The 13,833-nt window shown below is 49.1% G+C and overlaps 1 protein-coding gene across 1 annotated transcript in view; it reads left to right on the top strand.

Moving 5' to 3' along the window:
* CCDC93 (coiled-coil domain containing 93) overlaps nucleotides 1-13,521 on the top strand; it is an 85,679-nt gene extending 72,158 nt beyond the window's left edge. Inside the window, exons 20-24 of the mRNA XM_040979110.1 lie at nucleotides 395-477; nucleotides 2,146-2,183; nucleotides 3,379-3,463; nucleotides 6,525-6,638; nucleotides 10,606-13,521. Of these exons, the coding sequence (XP_040835044.1) occupies nucleotides 395-477; nucleotides 2,146-2,183; nucleotides 3,379-3,463; nucleotides 6,525-6,638; nucleotides 10,606-10,659 (374 nt within the window). The 3' untranslated portion in view covers nucleotides 10,660-13,521. The remainder of the gene's footprint in view (nucleotides 1-394; nucleotides 478-2,145; nucleotides 2,184-3,378; nucleotides 3,464-6,524; nucleotides 6,639-10,605) is intronic.
* Nucleotides 13,522-13,833: the final 312 nt, after the last annotated feature.

Genomic DNA, 13,833 nt, shown 5'->3' with positions numbered 1-13,833 from the left:
GCTAAAATCATTTGGAAAGGATATTTTTACACCCAGGATACATTGGACAGTTGCATCAGAATGCATACATCATTTTTTAACTATCAAATAGCTTCAATCTCCGCTCAGTTCTCAAGCCAGATGTGGAGAGGTGACTGGTTTCTTTATGATGGTGATGTTCAACTTTGATCACACCTTGTCATCTCCTGGGTCCCACCTACAGACATGTCCTTTTAATTGGTCTTGAGAAGGTTCAAAAGCTGCCTAGGTGATCACACACTGTGGGCTTCCATAGCAAGGAAGCACCCAGATCTGGGCTGACTAGAGTCCTGGTAGTGTGTCCGGGGGAAGGTACCTAGGTCCTTTGATATGTATTCTTATTGACGTGCTCTTTTTTGTGTGTGTGCATTTACAGTTTCAGCAGTGCACAAAGAAACCAAGCAGTTCTTCACTTTGTATAACACCCTGGATGACAAAAAAGTCTATTTGGAAAAAGAGGTAACAACAAAAAAATAAGAGAAAGTAACTTAATCAACTGAACAGTTAGCAGTACAGTGGACTCTGGAAAGCGCAGAGGAACTTGATGTCTGGGATGGTTGCCTTTGGTTTAAATGGCAAACATACCTTTTTATTGTATGCCAAGTGCAGCATGCCTGGAGAGCTCCCTTTTCTCTGGGATAAACTGACAGTAGTGCCCTGAGAGAGAAATGCTGTGATAAAGAGAAACACTGTGAACTCCAGAGCTGGGATGGAAGACAGTGGGCTCTGTGTGGAGAAAAGTAGGTGTTTAATGATCAGGGCAGACACAGGCATGACCCAAAGGGGCCGCTGAGCACAAGGTGGGGTGAGAAAGGGTTTCCATGGGCTCTGGTCCCCCCTGTCTTCATCACTCAACTCAGGTCAAGGCCAGGCAGGATTCAGGACGGGGTGAAGACCACTCCTGGTCTTGACAGTAGTGCAGTGTAGTAGAGAGAGCTCAGGTTTGAATTCTCATTGACTTCATTTTTTGGTCACCTACAAAGTGGGGATACGTATCATCACCAGTGGCCTGTGCTGCCTGAGCCTAAATCAAAACTTCTGCATTATTGTCTCCAAGGAGAAGCAACCCTGTGCTCCTGGAGGGCAGAACGCTCCTAGAGAAAGGGCTGTTTTCTCCTTTCCATCCGGAGCCTTACGTGATGTCCGGCACCTAGCAGGAACCTAGATGTCTAGAGTGCATGTGGTGGGATCTGTGTCAGCGGGGAGGGGGTTAGCTCTACCCCACACCCTGGCCTTGCTGCCTCCCTACCTGACAGGAGGAAGACTTGCCAGCCCTAACTTGGAAACAGACAAGACTCTTGTCAGAAGGCTTTAAATGCCATTGGCCTGCCTTCCTCAGCATTGTGTAATAACTAGAATTACAGTAGGTTGAGGGAGGGGCTAGTCTTTTAATTTTCAGTTAGAGCGCTGCATTAAATACACCGTGTATTCCTAATGATTTTGTGTCTGTGGCATTTTAGCTTGAAAGCCCGTCTTTGGCATACTAAAGAGTTAAAATGCCATTTCCATGTTACAGACTATAAACCTGAAGTCCAGAGATGGCCATTGCTTGGCACCCAGCCCCAGGTTGAGAAATTAGATGACAGCCAGAGAGAGGACTCGGGTTTCTGGACTGTCACTCAGCCCTTCGCAGGACTGTCTCGCTGGGGCAGAGGGAGGGTCCTGCTGCAGGGCTAAGGCAGTTTCCACGGGAGACTGAAAGGCACCCAGAGCTGGCTGCATGGGATGAAGATTCTTTGGGAAGTAGGATGGGGGCTGCGTTTCTGACTCGTCACTGAGTGACTCCCCTGAGCTGATGGCCCTGAAGAGAAAATGCAGTGTTTGGCAAGATGGAAAGGGGCTATGGCAGCAGCTTGCCCACAGCCCTGAGTTGGCAGAGCACCTTCTCAGCCCTCTAAAGAGCCCTCTTGCTGTGTTCCTGGGGTGACATGTTTAGAAACGGGGTTCTGTGAGCAGTGGGCTCCATCACTCTGTGTCTTTCCATCTGTTACCCTAGCCACCACAGGCAAGGTATGCATTGCTTCTGAAGCAGTGTCCAGGGACAAGGCCAGCATTCCAAACTTGGGGCAGTGTGGGGTCTCTCAGCCTTTTCCTTAAAGTTTTTATGTTGTTTTTCTCCTTCTCCAGATTAGCCTGCTGAACTCAATTCATGAGAACTTCTCACAGTAAGTGCTGCCCACCTTCCGTCCTATAAATGATCCTATTGCCCTGTGCTTTCCATCCAGCCCACCTGCTCTGTCTGCAGCATGGCTGGAAAGGAGCGCATGGAGTGATGGCTGGGCACTGACCCTTGCCATTTTACCACTTCTGCTCAGTGGACATGGATGCTGCTTTGCATTGTTGCCCAAGTTCCTGGAGTGAATCCTTGATATACACACACCAAGGAGGTGCTCACGAAAAAGACAACAACAAAAAACCTTCAAACCATTCAGCCATGCCTACTTAATTTCTTCTATATTTTTTTCTATATATATTTTCTTGGTAAAATGAGATTAATATTACTTGTCCTTGAACACGCAGACATGCTTCTATATGTAGAAATTTTTTTAATCTCAAAAATTACATACATCTTGTGGCAGATTGTTTGCATCCTTTAAACTGCTTTGTTCAGACAGAATGTGTTTTACTATTGGAGGTAAGCCCCAGCTGGACCCAAGCACAGCCGCCCAGAAGCCCATCCCAGCAGCCGTTGTCTAACACAAACCACTGATACGGGAAGCATGAAGACTGAGATCTTAATGAACTACAGGCTCTAGATGTCAAGCTTCCCATAGTTCCTGTCAAAAATTCAGACTTAATGGGTTAGTGACTTAGAGCCTTTTAACACGGCTAACTGGTGAGCGAGCCTGCAGGTGGAGCGTTGCGGTGAGATGCGCTGTCCTCTTGGTCCTTTCCTTGAGACAGTCCTTGCATATGAGGTAGCGGAGTGTGAAGATGTAACAGTACATATTAGAATTTGTCTAGTTGTCACGAGCAGCTGCTCCCAGTCTGTATTTTCTTAAAAAGCCATATGGAATCAATTTCTTAGTACTTGCTGAAATCAACATAAGCAGTGTTTTTGTTTGCTTTAGTCACTTTTATATTACTTTAAGAAAACACCTGTTAGTCGAGCAAGTTGTGGCAGAGTATCAAGGGACTAGATTGCCATGTTCTCCGTGGGAGTTTAGAGCTCTTAGTGGCCTGGGATCCTCAAGAGCCTCGTGGAGGAATAATCTGGGTACGGCGTCACCTCGTGGAGCTGTAGTCTGGGTACGGCGTCACCTCGTGGAGCTGTAGTCTGGGTGTGGCGTCAGCTCCTGCGTTGTCTCCTCCTCCCCAGATGCTGTGTGCCGGTTGTACCTCAGCTGCCTTTTCTTTCAGAGCCATGGCCTCACCTGCTGCCCGGGACCAGTTTCTACGTCAGATGGAGCAGATTGTAGAAGGAATCAAACAAAGCAGAATGAAGGTCAGCAGGTTCCTGTGTGGTAGTGTGACCCAGGCTTCCCCGGTGGAGATGGGGCAGGTGTGGGGGAGGCATCTTCCTGAACCACAAGAGTTCAGATGCTCACTTTTGCTGTCTGCTCAGCAGCGGCCAGGGCCTGCCCTGTGGCTTCCTCCCAGGAGTTCAGAGGCCCAGCACTGTGCTAATATCCGTGAAGGTTCTCCTGAGTGCCGCTACCCCAGGCCATAGGGGTGCCTGCCTCTCTTCAGCAGGCATCCACCTTGCCCAGTGTCCCTTTGTGGCTCTTGACATTCTGCCAGGAGGTGGTCATCCCCTTAGAGTCCTGAGAGCATTAGCTTTTAGAAACCTGCTGTGAAGAAGCAAACATTCCCTGGGTTCTGCCATTGTGAGAGGACACAACTCACCAAAGAGGGGACTAGACCAGGGAGACAGCACAGAGATCTTTGTAGAGAAACACCTGGCTGCAGGGGTGTCGCCCCCTTGTGGCCTTTGTAGGCAGGAAGGTGACTTTGCTGGCTGGCTGAGCTGCAACTACCATTTCCTGCACCCATTCCTAGAAGAATCCTAAGTAGTATTTCCAAATACCTCTTGCAGTTAAAAAAAAAAAAAAAACAGAATGTATCCCACTCTTGAGTGGTATTTGAATGTAGCCATACGGTCTTCTGGGACCCTGGAGTGTCTCTTCTCAGGAGGGCCAATTGCTCCAGTGCCTGAGGCCAGAGTATAAATACACTGAAGAATAAATTGCCTGAGGGTCCCATCATTGTAAAAGGCCCACTTAAATGAACCCTCACACTGTCCACAACCTCATCTTACGGGATGAGCCGTGCATAGAAGTGCTCCAGATCCTAATGTCTAGAGTTCAGCGGGATGTCAGAGGAGCCAAAAAAAAAAAATTGGAAAGTATCACTAGCAACAAGTGATTTCTCTTTTTCAGCCTCAAAAATGAAAGCCAACATATGCCGGTGCTTAGCTGGTGCACGTCCATTCACCTAGGGCAGGGGAGAGCAGGTGGAGTCCCTCCTTTCTGCCCCGAGGTGTGAGGCGGGGGAGAGGTGGGAAGCGCAGCTCCACAGTGCAAGTCTTTGTGCAGGACAATGCCCCCCATCAGTGTTCACCCTTGGGAACACAACCACAGGATTCACTGGGATCCTGTCCTCTTTGGCTTCCTCGTTCTTGGGAGAAGAAATGGGCCTAAACCCTCTGTTCTCTCCAGTCTGCCCCAGGCTTCATGCTCTTGCTGCCTTGGCGCAGGCAGGTGAAGGAGGTCGCTCGTCCCTGTCCACCCACTAGATAGTGATGGGCAGTGTAGGCTCTTCCTCAGGACAGCTCCAGCGGTTACTGGAGCCCCTGGCCCAGGACAGGCGCTCAGCAACTGTTTGTCAAATCAGTGCATTCATGCAGTAGATTCCAAGGGTTTTCCAGACAGGGCTGATTGGCACCCTGCATGCCATCAGTGTGTCTGCATCGTAATGCTCATTTGGATGAATTTGTCTACTGCTTCCGTGGACACAGCAGAGGCGTCAGTGGCCACCCATGCAGATTCCCCAGAGCTGACAGAGGCAGAGTGTCACGGGACTGCCAGCTTTGGGCATAGTGGTAGCATGCGTGTCTGTCCTGTCTAGGTTTATGAGTACAGGGGGGTAGTTATATGTTAGCAGGACTTTGACGTCACTGCCCTTGACTCTGAAGTTCCATGAGTGTGTGTTTGGCAGCAGCTTTCCAGAGCTGCTGTCCCAGGATGGTGTGGGTAGGGAAAGGATGTTGAGAACAGAGTGAAGATGAAGCTTAGTCAGCTCTAGCTTGTGAGAGTGAGCAGGGCCCTGGTCACTGCCTCATTTGTTCCAGAGTGTTGAACAAAAACAAGGAAAGCTGTTGTTACCTAGTAGCTCATGTGAGCCAAATGATGTGTCCTTCATTTGGCATCACAAATATTCCTCAAACCACAACCTGAGATGTGGGCAATACTGCCTTATGAAACAGCCAAGGGGCTGTCGTTCAGAATCAGCGAGTGGCCTGTGCACATTCTGCCTTGGAAGCAGAGCCAGGATTGGAACCCAGGCCTCTGTGGCCTCATGCCACACTGCCTCTTCGAGTGGGTCCTGGGTAAGTCCATAACTAAATCAGCCTGTAGTCTGCATCACTAGGGACATAGTCATGGCCACATCCTTTTGCACACCCTAGAGGCCCGTGGCAGAGCTGCCTGCTGTGCTAAGAGGGAGGGCCCTGGCTGTGTGAGGTACTGTGTAGCTCAGGAGAAAGTCTCCAGTGGCTGTGGCAAGGGGGACCCCCAAATGGAACAGCAGTGGGAGTTACAGTGGCTTGGTGAATCCTTATGGCAGGGACCGTGAGCTGATGTTAGATGCAGAAAGATGGCAGCAGGAATTCTGCCTGGAGAAGGCAAGGCTGCCAACCCAGCACCCTGAATGCAGGAACCTGCATGTTCCTGGAGGGGCTACCCACTTGTGGGAAACGCAGGCGCAGGCAGGTTACCACACTCCTGACACAGGACAGTCTGCATGCAGACCTATGTAAAGAGGAGACAGTGTCAGGACTCAGGAGCTAGACACAGGTCAGGATTGAGCCAGGCAAATAAGTCCCCATGTACAGTGAGCAGACTCCCCCAAAGAGCATTGGGATAAGGCCTGGGGATGCCAGGATGCAGTTTACCTATCAGGTGAACAAAGGGTTGCTGTGTGCAGAAAACAAAGTACAGCCAGTTCAACTGTAACTTGTGCTTATTAGTTCTAAAATCTCATCCAACTGTAACCGTAAATGGAAACAGTTTATGCCCAGCGATAGAAGCATTGCAGTTATATAACCTCCCATGTAATATGCCAATAAACCCATCACCAGAAGGGTGCGTAGGAAGCAGATCATTCGCCTAGCAGTTAAGATACCGTGTCTGATGTCAAAGTGCCCAGGGTAAATTCCCACCTCCAGTTCCTGATTCCTGCTAAAGGAAATTCATGAAAATTGTAGGAATGGTTGTCTTTTACCTATTGCCAGCAGCTCTTGCTCAGAACATGCCCTTTGATCACCATTTGCCAAATTGTTTCAACAGATGGAAAAGAAGAAACAAGAGAACAAAATGCGAAGAGACCAGTTGAATGACCAGTACTTAGAACTGTTGGAAAAACAGAGGCTCTACTTTAAGACTGTGAAAGAGTTCAAGGAGGTAAGAGGAAGCTTGGGCAGAGCAAGTTAAGGCTAAAGACATGCATATGCATCTCAAAATGAGCCTTTAAAAAATAGACCAACTTTTTACTTTCGTCCCGTTTCTGATGGGAAGTTGCAGGTTGTTAGTGTGGCGTGCAGGTGTTTGGAGATTGCCTTGTTCCATAGGCTGCCCTGATGCTCTGATGAAATGTTCTGAGAGATGTCACAGCTCTATGTGCTTGTTCCCAATACATAGTTAGCCCATTAAACTCAGAATCTAGCACCATCAACCCTTATCAAGGACCACCCAGACACAGCAGTGGGCAAACACAGAATCTTTTTTCTGCCCGTCTTGGGATAAGCAGGGACTTTATCAAATTGGTGGAAGGAGAGCTTTGGAGCATGTTGCAGGCCTGGGTCCAAATGCTACCCTTACCACTCGGCAACTGTGCACTTCACAAAGTAAATCTCCCAAGGCTTAGTTTTCTCATCAGGTGGCTTCTGCTGGGTCAGATGAAAGCATCATGTCTGGCACCTGATAACATACAACTTTCCACCAAATATTTTGTCTGGTTTTTTCTCTGCTTGTGTCTGGGCAGGGTTAATCTCTGTTGGTCCAGAAAGAAAAGTGCCCTTTTCTCAATAGATTCTCCGCAAAGGAGACTTCATGTTGTCCCTTGCCAGGTCTCTGCACCTTCATAAATGCCCTCTTCGTCCTAACATAACTCCATGTGCTTTCACGGATTCTGATTTAGAAAATGGCAAACATTCAAAGGTATTAAAGGCAGTTGTTTTCTCGTGTTTGATTTACAGAATAGAAAAATGCAGTCCTCCAGGTCGGTCATTTTGGTCTTGTGTATTTTTAGGCTTTTCTTCCTCCTTCCGTTTTAGTTTTTGGGAAGCACATGCCTTGAATCTTTCATGCTATCAGGTGTTCTGGCTTCCCCGGGCCCAGGCACATAGCAGGTTGTAAGAACTGGCTCTCTTCAAGGGCTTTGCATGGTAGTTGGGCAGACAGACACCAAGCTAAGAGACAAACAGAATCCTTAGTGAACAAGTCTTGGAACCTTTTCATGTGATGGGACTTATTTAGATTGTGCAGTTAGGAAAGTTTTCCGAACAATGAGTAGGACTTGGCCATGGAGCCACACACAGGAAGGCCCTGAGGATGGGCAGCATGGGCAGGGGCCGCGCAGGGTGCCGTCTCAGAACCCTTTGCAATGAGCTGAAGTTTGAGAAGCACCAGTGAGTAAGTTAGCAGGCAACACAGGATCCCACTGCTCCCTCTAGTCTGAGTAACTCCCAAAGAGAACAGGCCCTAACAAGAAGAATCAGCATTTAAAATGCTGCTTGGACACTCCAGAACTGCCCTTTGACAGTAAAGAAACAAAAAGCAAGTAAGTTGAGGAGAAAAAGCATAAGCTGTAAAAATCAAAACAAATAAAAAATGAAGTGGCAAAGCTCCTACCTGCACCACAGGCACTCCAAGTGACCCCTGGAGGAAGCAGTTTCTTCCAGGACAGTCCTGCTAAGATGCCCACGTCCCCATAGGCATAGTTACTCTCATCTCAAGAGACAAGGCCCCTAGACCAGATACTTACCTGTGCCCAAGTTTTTTCAGTCCAAAACAAGCATAGCAAAAAGGGGGTTTTCATATTATATATTTCATCCAAATAATTTCATCATTTTAAAGAATAGCATGTTTTGTGGGTTTTTTTTTATGTTAAAATGGCCTTTCTCTTACAAAAAAAAAAGTGGTGATAGTCCTCGACAAAATTTTTAAATTGACAGCTACATCTCGGTATTCCAAAGTCTTAAAGTGTTTAAAATTTTCTCCCACAAGCTCCAGCTTCTCTGAGGTGTGAAGGGGTGGCCCACGGTAACTCTGCCTTGCTCTGCCTTACACACTGCAGTTCCACGTGAGACTGACTTTGTAGCAGAAGAAAGGCACTCTTCTCCCAGAATCCTCTGTCTCCCCTCCATGCTCATCTCCACGCTTCTACTGAGCAGTAATTATTCTGCATGGAATAATTTTTCACCTTAGCAGTTGCCTTTACTGGGGTTGGTTTGCCCCTCATTGAGTGCTGGTGATGGGACACCAGTTGAGGGACAGAATCATACCCTTACCTTCAGATGCCAGGCTCCTGATAAAGAGTGCTCAGAGAGACTGGGTTTCCTCTGAAATCTCATTGGCTTCCACCTCTTCCCCTGGGAGAGCTGCTGAGAGGCAAGTCCGCCGGGAAACAGCATACCTGTGCGGTCACCTTGCTCACACCAGCACCCTGTCAGGCAGCCGCAGCTTTCTACCAGGGCGTGGAGACAACTTCAACCCTAGTCCCTCACTGCTGAGCATCGGCTCTGCGTGTGTGTGTGTGGAGCTGGCTTCGTGTAGCACACTTGTGTGACCCGGGCTTGCTCTAGGTATTGTAGCAGGCATGTAGTGGGCTGGATACAGTCCTTGGCAGGGAAAAGGTGAGACATTTCCCCTTCTAGAAAAAAAAAAATACATAAGAGGTTCTGTTTGCATGTAGAGACAGACAGTACCATCCTGTAAGCTCTCAGAAGGCTTCCAGTGGATTACATGAAATTTAATCCGCGCTCACTCACTCCAGAGTGACAGGAGACAATCTGCTGAAACACCCAGTGTTTCCTTGTGCTGTGGTTTACAGAATTACCCACAGCCAGGGCTGCACAGCAGCAATGTTCCAATGTTTCTGAGTTGTGTTTGCCTCCTGTAAGAGGTGAGGTAACAGTGGAAGTGCTTAGTCTTTTATTGCGGGGGGGGGGGGGGGGGGGGGGGGGGAGAGGGGCAGGGAGTTGATGTGGCATTTTTACTGTTGAAATCTTTTAAAATACCTGAGTGGTATAGTTTCACTACTTCCTGTTCCTTTCAGCCCAGCTCCCTCTGTGCTTTTTCTCTCATTTTGGACTGGAGATTTTCTCCCCCAAGCAAATCGAAAAACTTTGATTTTCCTCAGTTTTTCAATAGAACAAATGTAATCCAAGCTTACCTTTTCTTTCCAACTCCAGAAAAAATTAACTGCCGTCCCTTCCAAAAACCAAATATGCTCAAAAAGTATCAAAACAGGCTGATCTCCTGAAAGAGGAGCCTGTCCTTGCCCCAAGCCAGGAGCGTACTTCATCCTCTCACTCCCCCAGTGCAAGACAGACTCAGGCGTCTAGATGAGCAGCATTCATCTTAGTAAAGCCAAGGTCCTTGCAGCCCTACACCTAGACACTGCCACAACAAGCACACAGCGTCTCCGAGAGCTGGGAAGGCCTGGGCCCGACCAACACAGGCAGGCGCAACGACTGGCTTGGGAAAGCTCGAACTCAGAAGGCTCAAGAGGAAAAAACTCTTCTCCCACAATGAGTAGTTCTCCTCGAAGTATGGCAGCCAGAGTCCTGACCCAGCCTAGGGAAGGGAATGGTGGGAATTAGAGGCTTTGAGAAGACAGATGCTGTGGCTTGCCAGAGCCCAGGGCAACAAGGGGAGTGGAAGGTGCACGGTGAGCAGCTTTTGAAGCTGTCCACAGGAGGGAATGGGGGTTCTCGCAGAGGGGGCTCATTCCGTGGAAGGCTGCATTCCTGAGGCAGCAGTGGTCTCCCTCCATAACAGCCCTCACCACAGGCAGCCCCCATTCCTAAGGGGGCGGGGAACATCTTGACAGATCTCTCTCCCTGTTTTCTTTGCTGCTTAAAGCTGAGAATTGTCAGCCTTCTCTCCCGTTAGAACAGCAGCTGCTCCATGTGTCCTGCCTGCTGTGTAAACCAGGTCTGCATCTCCTTTAATTGGAGACGCCAGGCTGCTGTGGTGTTAAAGGTCAACAGGTCGCAGGAAGTTTGTCCTTGATGGTAGAACCATGCTGGGAACCATGTTGATCAAAATGTCTACCCTAGGACTTGCAGGAAAGGCAGTGGGACTGTGTGGGCCTCACAGGGGAGCTCATGTAACTTTCCCCTCTCTCTACACTCTTCCTCCCTAGGAGGGAAGAAAGAATGAAGTGTTACTTTCCAAGGTGAGAGCCAAGGCGTCCTGAACATCCCTAGCCATTACCGTATGTCATTGGATTGTGTTTTTAACGCCAAATGCCAACTACAGAATCCTGGAGTGGTTCAGAATGAAACAACAGAGAGATGCAGGTGTAACAATTTCAACTCCCTGGATGTTTTCTTTCTGTGTTTGCTTCCATCTCTGTCGGTTGTTGCTGGCATCAAATAGTGTAAATACTGTGGTTGGAATAACACCCATCGACTTAGGAAGAAATGTGGACAGTACTTGCTCTGCGTGTTGATTCAGCTTTTACTCTGCAGTAACGTTGCACTCACGAAGGCACCTGTATGTGTATGGACTCTTTGAATGAAGAAGAATTCTTTTAACTGAACAACCACCGAGCAAGTCTCGGAGCAGCGTAAGACACACAGTCCCTTCCCTTCAGGCATCCGCCTAGTAGCCAGAGAACAGATGTAGCTCACTTGGCCCAGAGCTTGAGACTTTTTGTTTCTTCAGTGAATAGAAAGTTGTTTGCAAATGATCAGCCCTTGTAAATGCTGGTCACTTGGACTCTTCACCTGCCTGTGGTGCCTTTTGTTCCTGACTCAGCAAGGTGCCAGCCAGGTGACTGGCATGAAAGCTTTGATTTCATCTTCATATACTACACAAGTTGACTGCACCAGAAAAATTGAACCTGGGCCCATTACTGAGAATGCTTCAGTAAAAACGACACCTTCCCTGCCCAAGTTGTCACTGAATCAGAGCGCACGTACGGATAAGCTTGCACAGCCCCCTCATTGAAGACCCAGTCCAGGTGCACATGGGCCAGGCAGAGCAGGTCACCGTGAAAGGGAAAGAGACGTGGACTCCATGGCAGCCAGAGTGGGCAGAAGGAAAAACAATGAGCAGGAGCCATGGATCAGGACAAGGGAGCCATGGGGCTTGTAGAGACCCAGAAAACTTCAGAGAAGAGGCAACATTTGGGCTAGACCTGAAGGATATTGGGGAAAAAATAGATAGGAAAGCTAGATAAAGGTACACTGTGACTGAAATTCAGAGACCAAGCTGGAAAGGTAGGCCGGGACCAGACTCTGGAGGCCTCACGGGACAGCTGAGAGGTGAACTCTGCCTCTAGAAATGAGCCCAAAGCAGGTGTGTGAGGCTCCTCTCCTGGCCCCCCGAGTCTGGCAATTCAGTCATACTCGGTGAAGCCAGCAGGAGGCTTATGCTGTGGGGTACACAACAACACAGGGCAGGCTGGGACCGTAAGACACAGAGGCTCAAATGTGTCGGGTGAGTGGGCGTTCTAAAGTCACAGAAGTGTTGTGCTCTCTTCCGTTTCCCTGATAAATGTGATGTGGGACTGGCATAGACAGACTTCCAAACCCTCCCATGCTAGGTTACCAAGCAGCACTCAGCTCTGTGCCCGGCCCTGGACAGGGCAGCAGTGTCTGAAGGAGTGCTCCCTGTGTACAGAGCAGTATGGCGCAAAGCCCTGTGGGATGTTGTCTATGCTTGAGTATTGCTGGGGGATCTACCTTGTCAGATGCATCGTGAGGACTCCACCCATGGTGGTCCTTTCCCCACGTCCAGCACATTCCTTCACACCACACATGGCGATAGGCTGAAAACAAGACATAAAGAGCAGTGACCCAGCAGCCTTCCTCTGCCGGCAGTAGGCGTAGTCCCTGGGATACCACTGGGACTGATTCCATCCCTGACCTGCAGCATTGCAGCTGGGAAACCGCTGGTTCTCCTCGGCAGCTTTCAGTCAATGCCGGAGACTTACAAAGCTCACACTCCTCACACCGTGCCCCGGGGGTCCCTGTGCCCAGAGCACAGGCCGCAGCCTCTGGGTCATGGCTTGCCCTGAGCTTCACATGCCTCCAGCCCTGTTCACTCTGCCCTTGTCCTGCTGTCTGTCCCCTGCACGCACTCTTGCCCGAGGGAAAGTGAGGGCCAACAGCAGCAGGAGCCTTCCCCATCTAGCCATGGCACCCTTAGCATCCTCCCCCAAATTGCCACTTTACGTCCCTGTATTAGCACAATTGGCATTTCCTCTTTCCTGCAGCTCAGGCTGAGAGCAGGGAGCTGCTTCTGTCCAGTAGCGTCGGCAGCTGTCAGTGATTGTCTAGACAGAAAGGTCAGGATGGGAAAAGGTGTCGTGGGTTTCAAACCTTTCAAAGGATGATTTTTCTTCCTGTACGGAGGTGGGGAAAGGAGAGCGAGAGAGCATACGAACATTAGAGATAAGATCATGAATATGTTTGGGCTCAAAATGTGTCATGAACGTAAGGATCACTTAACTGGTAGGAGTGACACTGCGACATGCACCCACACAGGGGGAGGAAGCGACAGTGTCGGCAGAAGTGCGGACCGCACAGCTTCCCTGGAGGGCAGCTGGACTGCACCTGTTTGATCTATCCATAGTGCAAATACATAAACCTCTCCGTGTACGACTTTTATTGGAGCATTGTTCGTTGTTTGTAATAGCAAAAATACTGGAAACTACCCACATAGTGCAATGGCTAAAGCAGTTATGACCTCCCCACATAGTGGGCTATTTGGCAGAAATGTTAAAGAATTGGGCTGCGCTGTGTGCGCACAGCGGTGAGATGCTCCCTAAATGCACAGCTGGCTGCGGGGACGGGGGGGATGCGAAGGGAGGAGGCTCGCAGGACACTAAGTGTTTGGAATGAAGCGAAGTGTGTTGGTTGACGTGTATGTGTACATACTTCGCCACCCGGGCGGCTGACACAGGGCTGCCTGCGCATGCCTCGGGCATCTCGGCTGCCCCTCTGCGCGGGGGCGGGAATGACTTTTCATTGTATACCTTTTGTACCTTCTGAATTTTGTACCATGTACATGTACTATCTATTCAAAAAAATAAATAGTTTTTAAATTTTAATCTGATTTATGTTTCTTTAAAACGAATAGAACCAAGATGGAAAAAGATTCAGGTTCAGCAGATGCATTTTCTCTGGAAGACAAAACCCTTGAGTGAGAAGCAGTGACGCCAGCCTTTTCTTGGGCTGCGGAGGCTGTGGGCCAGTGTGAGAGGAGCTGTCTCCTGGCGGAACAGCTCTGGGCAGAGGGGGCACTAAGAGGCTGACCCTGTGGGCCTACTGGGCTGTTAGGAACAGGAGACGGCAGTTATAAAACCGCTAAGCACTGTTTCTGATAAGTTGTCAAGAACAGACAACACTGAGCAGTTTCAAGC

This window comes from Ochotona curzoniae, unplaced genomic scaffold, assembly GCF_017591425.1.
Source record: "Ochotona curzoniae isolate NIBS_2020 unplaced genomic scaffold, NIBS_Ocur_1.0 contig_3037, whole genome shotgun sequence".
Classification (NCBI taxonomy): Eukaryota; Metazoa; Chordata; class Mammalia; order Lagomorpha; family Ochotonidae; genus Ochotona; species Ochotona curzoniae.
Note: the sequence above shows the minus strand (reverse complement) of the source record. Positions and strands in the feature narration are given on the sequence as shown.